General features: G+C 41.4%; 2 protein-coding genes across 2 annotated transcripts; both read right to left on the bottom strand.

Annotated features, from left to right (window-relative positions):
* Positions 1–2,259: 2,259 nt before the first annotated feature.
* On the bottom strand, positions 2,260–2,912 carry LOC143533790 (putative mitochondrial protein AtMg00820). The gene is made up of 2 exons (XM_077028459.1): positions 2,765–2,912; positions 2,260–2,603 (listed from the first exon to the last, which is right to left on the bottom strand). The coding sequence occupies exons 1-2, from the start codon at positions 2,910–2,912 to the stop codon at positions 2,260–2,262; spliced, it is 492 nt and encodes a 163-aa protein (XP_076884574.1).
* A 67-nt stretch (positions 2,913–2,979) lies between these two features.
* On the bottom strand, positions 2,980–5,253 carry LOC143533799 (uncharacterized). Its single transcript, XM_077028465.1, has 3 exons — positions 4,617–5,253; positions 4,509–4,573; positions 2,980–3,561 (listed from the first exon to the last, which is right to left on the bottom strand). Exons 1-3 carry the CDS (start codon positions 5,251–5,253, stop codon positions 2,980–2,982), a joined length of 1,284 nt encoding a protein of 427 aa, XP_076884580.1.
* Between the last annotated feature and the right edge of the window lie 2,563 nt (positions 5,254–7,816).

The following is a 7,816-nucleotide window of genomic DNA, read 5'->3' on the forward strand; positions in this document are numbered from 1 at the left end:
AGAAATTTGGCATGCTACCCCTATATTATTATCTTTTCCTAATGCGTCTGAAAAATCCAAATTCTAAAATTTTGAGGAAAAAAAAAGACTATTTTGGGGATTCTCTCTAAGAGCATTCTCATCACACTCCCTATCTCCAAACCAAAAATTACACTAAAACTCACTTTATTTTCTCTCTCCATTTCAATTAAATAATATTTTTTATACCTTTTATCATTAACTTTTCTCTTTCCTTCACTCATAACCGCTTTCAAAATATATTAAAAAATTATAGTGGATGAATAGTAACTTTTCAAATATTCAGAAAAATCACTATTTTTTCTAAAATATAAAAAATATTTACTCACAACATCCAATCACTCTTTAAATTATAAAAACGCCATTCATATAATATAAAGGGTTGGATGAGAATGCTCTAAAAAAGACTATTTTAGTAATTTCTCCTGTTTTGAAAGATACCATAAAAAAATTGGTGGTCCCCTAGCAGGTGGATAACGGGACACTACTAGCACGTGATTAGGCAAACTAAAGTTATTAAGTAAATAAATAAATGGCCGTTTAAAAAAATTATTAAATTATTAAATATGTCACTTGTATATCGAATCTCGTGCAACAAGCTTCGAGAATCAATTTATTGTGTCTCGCTTATATCACTATTATTGTTATCTTATAGACTCATTAAGGCTTCGTGCTATGGTGAGGGACTTCGAAGTCCCTCCATAGTGTCACGTCAACGTCATGTGAGTATTGGGGGCATCGAAGTCCCAGGGCATAATGCTCCTCAAGATTGATAAACGATAATTAACGAACAATATAGAATAATCTGACTTTTATTATAATCAGGAAAATATAACTTAAAAAACCTGTTTACAATAACTTTCATAATACATAACCCTAACTTGGCTGATGTATTTATAGTGCTAACCTAACTTGGAACAAGTTAGCTCAATTAAACCCTAAAGCCCCTTAACCCCATACAACCTAATGAGATACTTATGCCCGGACCCAATAGGCCCGACTCGGTTAATTAATTTCCAACATTCACCCCCTTAATTTCCGAGTCGGATTTCGGGAATCTTCAACTCCAAGTAACTCGCGCATCTCTGTGAACTTGATTCTTACGAGTGCTTTAGTGAGGATATCGGCTCGTTGCTCTTTCCCGCTAATGTGCTCAACATCAACCTCGCCATCGTTGTAGCAATCTCGAATAAAATGAAAACGGGATTTTATATGCTTTGTTCGATTGTGAAAAACCGGATTTTTCACAAGGGCAATTGCGGATGTGTTATCGATCTCCAATACAACTTTTTGCAATTCTTCTCCAGTCAACTCGCTCAACAACTCTCGGAGCCACACGGCTTGACATGCGGCTGCCGAAGCCGCCATGTACTCGGCTTCACACGACGAAAGTGCAACTGTAGCTTGCTTTTGTGAGCACCATGTAATTGGAAATTGCCCATAATAGAACACGTGCCCGGTGGTGCTTCTACCATCATCCTCATCTATGTTGTGACTACTATCACTATACCCGACAAGTCGTCTTGGCCCGTTCTTTCCATACTTGATCCCGTTACTTGTCGTTTTCTTCAAATATCTCAAAAGGTGTCGTATTGCCATACCATGAGATTCACGTGGACTTTGCATGTATCGACTAACAATACCCACAGAGTATGCCATATTCGGACGAGTGTGCAATAAATACCGTAAGCAACCCACCATCTTTCGATACTCGGTTGCATCGAGCTCGACTTCCTTCTCGGCTTTCGAATATTTTACACCATGATCCATCGGGACTTAAGCCGGATCACAGTTTTGCATGCCGGTCTGCTTCAAAATTCGCTTGGCATATCCTTCTCGTGAAATTACTATCCCGTCCTCTCGTTGGAATACTTTGATTCCAAGATAGTAGGTTAACTTCCCAAGATCCGACATTTCAAACTTGGTCGACATACCCTTCTTGAACTCGGAAATAATACTCGAGCTTGTACCTGTCACAAACAAATCATCAACATAAACGGCTACAATTAAAAAATGTTTCCCGCTCGACTTTCGATAAACCGACTGTTCATTGGAACATTTTTTAAACTTCATGTCTCTTAGGATGTTATCGAGCTTTGTGTTCCAAGCTCGAGGAGTTTGCCTCAACCCGTACAAGGCCTTTGACAACTTGTAAACTTTTGCCTCCTCGCCCTTCTTTTCATATCCTTCTGGTTGTGAAACGAACACAACTTCTTTCAATTCACCATGCAGAAAAGTCGTTTACACAGCAAGATGGTGGATTTCCCACCCATTAGATGCGGCTAATGCGATTAGTAGCCGAACAGTCTCGATTCGAGCCACCGGAGCGAAAACATCATCAAAATTGATCCCGGGTTGTTGCACGTAACCCTTTGCAACCAACCGAGCTTTGTACTTGTTTAAAGTTCCATCCGCATTTCTTTTAATTTTGAATACCCACTTCAACCCGATACATTTAGCACCCCTTGGAAGTTCAACTAACTTCCACGTCTCGTTTTTATTTATCGAATCGATCTCGGCATTCATGGCACGGACCCATTCTTGGTTCGACTTAGCCTCAAAATAGTTACTCGGTTCACCACTTGCTGCTAAGAGTAATTGCTCATAATCAGAACTAACTTGTAGTACGTAATCTTCTTGCAACCTTCTTGGTAAAACCGAAACTCGGGTTGAACGCCTTAGACCCGTTTGGGCCTCGGTTTCACCCGAATGGACTTGCGACCCATTACTTGTCGACTGAACTTGCGAGTTAGCTGAGGAAGCAGCCTCGTTATGACACGGCTCAACTGAACTGCTGGACTCGGGTTAAACCGATGATGGAGTTTTGGAGCTTGGGCTATTCGGGTTGCTTCCAAACGTGTCTTCAAAAGTGGGTTTGATTTGACCAGTTCCATTGTCAACCGCACCCCCCCCAAACCATAGTAAACATACCCGGCTCATAGTCATTCGTCTCGACTTTCTTTACCCAGTTACACCCTCTATTTTCATCAAACACAACGTCCCGGCTAACAACAATTTTCTGGGTGTTCGGTCGTAAAGACGATAAGCTTTTGAACCCGTCTCCGACCCTAGATAAACGAGCTGTCTCGACCTGTCTTCAAGTTTCTTTAGGTGTACACTATCAACCTTAGCATACGCCACACACCCAAATACTCTAACGTGCTCAATAATCGGTTTCTTTTTCTTGAAACATTCATAGGGCGTTTGATCGACTAGGGCTCGGGTTGGGACCCGATTAATTAAAAATGTCGAATGTCGGACCGCTTCGCCCCACATATAATTCGGAACCTGCATCGCCTTTAGAATACCCCGCACCATTCCCATTAAAGTTCGGTTTCGTCTTTCTACCATGCCATTTTGTTGTGGCGTGTACGGAGCGGTTAAATGCCGAATAATTCCACTTTCATCGCAGAACCAATTAAAATCATGTGAAGTGAATTCTCCTCCCCTATCGGTTCGGAGAGTTTTCATTGGTAAACCCGCCTCTGTCTCGATTAGGGCTTTAAACCTCTTAAAACTTTCAAACGCTTCACCTTTCTCTTTCTATAAAAATGTCCACATATATCGTGAGTAATTGTCTATAATAACAAAGACATACCTATTACTGGAGATAGTGGATGGGGCTATTGGACCACACAAATCGCTGTGAACCAACTCCAAAGGTCGGGATGCTCTAAACGAGGCTGTGGCCGGAAACGAACGCCTCGTTTGTTTACCCACCAAACACGATTCACACAACTGATTTTCATGTTCAACATGTGGTAAACCTCGTACTAGATCCTTCTTAGCCATCGATTTCATTAACTCGAAATTGATGTGCCCAAGTCTTGCATGCCAACACCATGCGTCATCTTCGATTTTTGATTGCAAACACACGAGAGCTCCAATCTTCATTCTTATCTTATAGAGTCGGTTTGCGGATCTCGTGACCTTCATGAGTAACCTCCCGTTCTCATCGTGCATGGTCAAAAGATCATATTTCATCCGAATCACATCCGGACTCTGTTGTTTGACCGAGACCCATTATATTATTTTTTAACTCTGGAATGTATTAAATCTCGGTTAGCAAATCTTGTTCACCCGATTTTCCTTGGAAAAGAATCGACCCTTTCCCTTGATTTTAACATACGACCCATCTCCAAACTTAACCCTCCCGGTTATGTTCTCGTTCAATTCCAAAAAGTATGACCGGTTTCCCTTCATATGATTACTCGCTCCATTATCCAAATACCATATATCATCTTCGACCGGTTCAGTCTCATATTTCTTCGGTATTAGGTTTTGTTCATTTAAGAACACAACTTGATGCATATACGCTGCATTATCATTATTTTCACGGGCTTCGGTTTTGTTTGCTTCTTGAATCTTACGAACTCGATCCAGGCAACTAGAATCAAAGTGACCCAAGTTGTCACATCGGTAACATAGAATCTTTGACCGATCTTTTTTCACCTTTTCTTTTCCCCGACTTGATGACCCTTGTTCGGTACTAGGGGTTCGGTCTTAGCCATTAGTTCGGCCTCGACCACGACCTCGACCTCCTCGTCCTCGCCCCCTACTCAATTCAAAATTCCTATGTTTAGATGAATCATAATTACCGAATAAAAGTTTAGCTTGGTCACCCCCTTGAATATCTTCTTCTCGGATTTGCTCCTCATAGGCCCGGAGTCGGCCTACAACATCTTCAAATCCCGTCTTATTGAGATCCAACACTTGCTCAAGCGAAGCAACCATCTGAATATACTTCGACCTTGGGAGACATTTAAGAAACTTCTTTACCAACCTCGCTTCATCTATAACTTCGCCAAGAGCCGCGGATTTCGAGGCAATGCTCGATAACTTGCCCGCAAAGTTATCTATGGAATCCGACTCGTTCATCTTCATATTATCAAATTCCATCGACAAGGTTTGGAGACGTGCTTCCCTAACCCGTTCGGCACCTAAGTGTCGGGTTTTAATTGAATCCCACATGGCTTTCGCATTTTGTTGATCTCCAATTTGCATGATCAAGGCTTCGGGTACGGATTGAAACAACGAGGACGTAGCTATGTCGTTTTTTTCTTCATCGGAGACACCCGGGGCGATGGTGTCCCAAACTTTGTGAACTCTTAGGACTACTTTCATCCTCATAGCCCACATGGTATAATTTGTTGAAGTTAGCATCGGACACTGAACAGTAGACGACCCGTTCTCTTTTCCCTTTGGAGGGTGCGGTGTCAAATTTGAACCAGACATGTTTCTTTTCTTTTCTTTTTTTTTCTTTTTTTCTTTTCTTTTTTTTCTTTTGAGCTTATAAAAAGACAAACAAAGAAACTTCCTAGCTTGTTTTATGACCACACAAAACAAGGACCACACCAACCTTTACTTTTCAATATTCTGTTGTTTCCTGGACACAAAACAAAACCAAAAAAGTCAAACCTCACTTTTGTTTTCTTCCTTGCTTGACCACCGTAAATAACAAGAATAAGTTTTGTTTCCTTATTCAACCAATCAGCAAACACACAGCACTTCTAGAATATCGATCAATGGACGTAAATAAGGACAGCGGAGATCGAACCTAACTCGTTCAATCGAAAGCAACGACAACTCGGTTTCTCTCCTTCTTGGCGGCGACTTGCGATTGACCCGGATGCTCGGTCGATGATCGCAGGTCGGCTGGCGGCGACGGCTTAGATCGAACTCCTTCTTCGTTGACTGATTCATTAATTATCGCGATCTTGAACCGGGTTGTCGTTGCTTTCGATTGAACGAGTTAGGTTCTGATACCAATTCAAGATTGATAAACGATAATTAACGAACAATATAGAATAATCTGACTTTTATTATAACCAGGAAAATATAACTCAAAAAACATGTTTACAATAACTTTCATAATACATAACCCTAACTTGGTTGATGTATTTATAATGCTAACCCAACTTGGCTAACAAGTTATCTTAATTAAACCCTAAAGCCCCTTAACCCCATACAACTTAATGAGATACTTAGGCCCGGACCCAATAGGCTCGACTCGGTTAATTAATTTCCAACAGTCCCTCTATGGTGAAGGGGCTTTGAAGCCCAAACTTTTTTCTTCTTTTTTTTCTATAAAACAAAAACCAATACAAATAAAAATAAAAAACATACAAATAAAAAAACCAATACAAATAAAAATAAAAACCCTACAAATAAAAGTAAAAATCTTACAAATAAAAATATAACTAATGCTCGCCGTCGTCGTCCTCGTCCTCGTTTGCATATTTGGCCAATATCTTTGCTCTTCTTTTTTCCATCATTGCCCGCGACACAGGATCTAGATGCGATAGATCGTTTGTGATGAGCTCGAGTTCCTTTTGTTTCATTCGCTCCAAGTGCATCGCTTTGTATTCCGCAAGCATCGCCTTTCTTTCTTCGTGCACTTTCATGAGGCCCTTCTGTTTTTGTTTTTTAATGTTGGCAATCTCGGCTAGCCTCAGCTTCAAGTTTTCAAGATGCGAGCTCATGTCGGAACTCTTAGAGGATGTGGTTCTGGAGGAAGATCCTCCACCTCTAGCCGCCGCCTTTACTTTATATCTTCTTACCGGCCGTGGCAACTCATCCGATTCGTCAAAAATTAATTCCGGATCCAACTCGTTTATATTAAATTGACAACGACCATCGGACATGGGCTACGATGGCGATTGATTGGCTGAAGTAGACATTGTCTTTGACTGTTTGGACGGTCGCGGTGGTGATGATGTCAGGACCGTATGCCACTTTGGCGAGCTTATGCATTGTCTCCAAACATCCAACATGCTAAAATCTTTATTATAAAGGGCTTTGTATTGTTTTAAGCAGGCCTCCAACACATCGGCATCGCTCATGCCGCTTTTTCTGTTGTTCACAACGCGGGTGTGAACGGCAGTGAATTTGGTTATTTTTGTGTGTAATGACTTCCATTTGTTGTAGATGGAACCGCGATACTCTCATCGATCCATTAAAGCAAAGAACTTGGTGCGTATTTGTACCTAAACTCCGGCGAATGTTTGCCATCACCTTTGATACATATAAAAGCTTAATATTAGTAAACAAAAAAATATAACATGGAAAACATATAAATATTTTTATAATATACTTTGAATCGAGTCTTCGGAAGAGTCGATCCATGCTAACGCTAACGCCATTTCCTCGTCCGCTTCCCATATTTGTCGTTCGACCTTTTCGTTTGTTCGAACGTCACCCGGGTTCTTTTTTTTATGACTTCATTTTGGACGCCGGATTTGCGTTTCGGATACTTGTGTTTCGGGTATTTTGGTTTGTGGTACTTGCGAGGACGTATACGGCATTGGCGCCCGAAAGAACATATCGGGGGTAAACGGTGGCATGGGTGGAGAAATCATCGGTCGTTGTTGGTTTGCATAGAACGAGTTGCTAAGGTCGACGTTATTTGCGAGCAAACTAGCCTACCACATACAACTCGGATCCCACGGGTTTTGATTCGGGTTCGGGTTTGGGTTCGGAGTTGAGCTTGAGCTCGTGTTCGGGTTCGAGTTAGGATTCATGATTTGGTGTGAAGATGAATGTTGTGAAAATGGTTAAATTTGGTGTGAAGATGGTTAAATTTGGTGTGAAGATGAAAGTTGTTTGAGTAAAAGTGAGAAAAAGGTTTGAATTTATATAGAAATGTTAATTTTAATTTTTTTAATGGATAGAAATTTGACCGTTGGGGTGCCCCCCCATCTCCCTTCCGCGCCCATCATCCCCTCCACCGCTCCCCCCTCCGCGCCCCACCTAACTGCGCCCCCAACTGTGTTTGAAGCCCACCGCGCCCCTCTCCCCC

The sequence above is a fragment of the Bidens hawaiensis genome, unplaced genomic scaffold (genome assembly GCF_021521415.1).
Source record: "Bidens hawaiensis isolate Kalapana, Puna unplaced genomic scaffold, B.hawaiensis_p1.1 tig00000760_1, whole genome shotgun sequence".
NCBI lineage: Eukaryota > Viridiplantae > Streptophyta > Magnoliopsida > Asterales > Asteraceae > Bidens > Bidens hawaiensis.

Coding starts and splice junctions, on each gene's coding strand:
- LOC143533790 (XM_077028459.1), bottom strand. CDS start 2,912: ATGGAACTGGTCAAATCAAACCCACTTTTGAAGACACGTTTGGAAGCA. Junction 2,604..2,764: donor GCTGCTTCCTCAGCTAACTC/GCAAGTTCAGTC, acceptor TACTCTTAGCAG/CAAGTGGTGAACCGAGTAAC.
- LOC143533799 (XM_077028465.1), bottom strand. CDS start 5,253: ATGTCTGGTTCAAATTTGACACCGCACCCTCCAAAGGGAAAAGAGAAC. Junction 4,574..4,616: donor CCAAGCTAAACTTTTATTCG/GTAATTATGATT, acceptor TGAATTGAGTAG/GGGGCGAGGACGAGGAGGTC. Junction 3,562..4,508: donor TGGCTAAGACCGAACCCCTA/GTACCGAACAAG, acceptor ACATTTTTATAG/AAAGAGAAAGGTGAAGCGTT.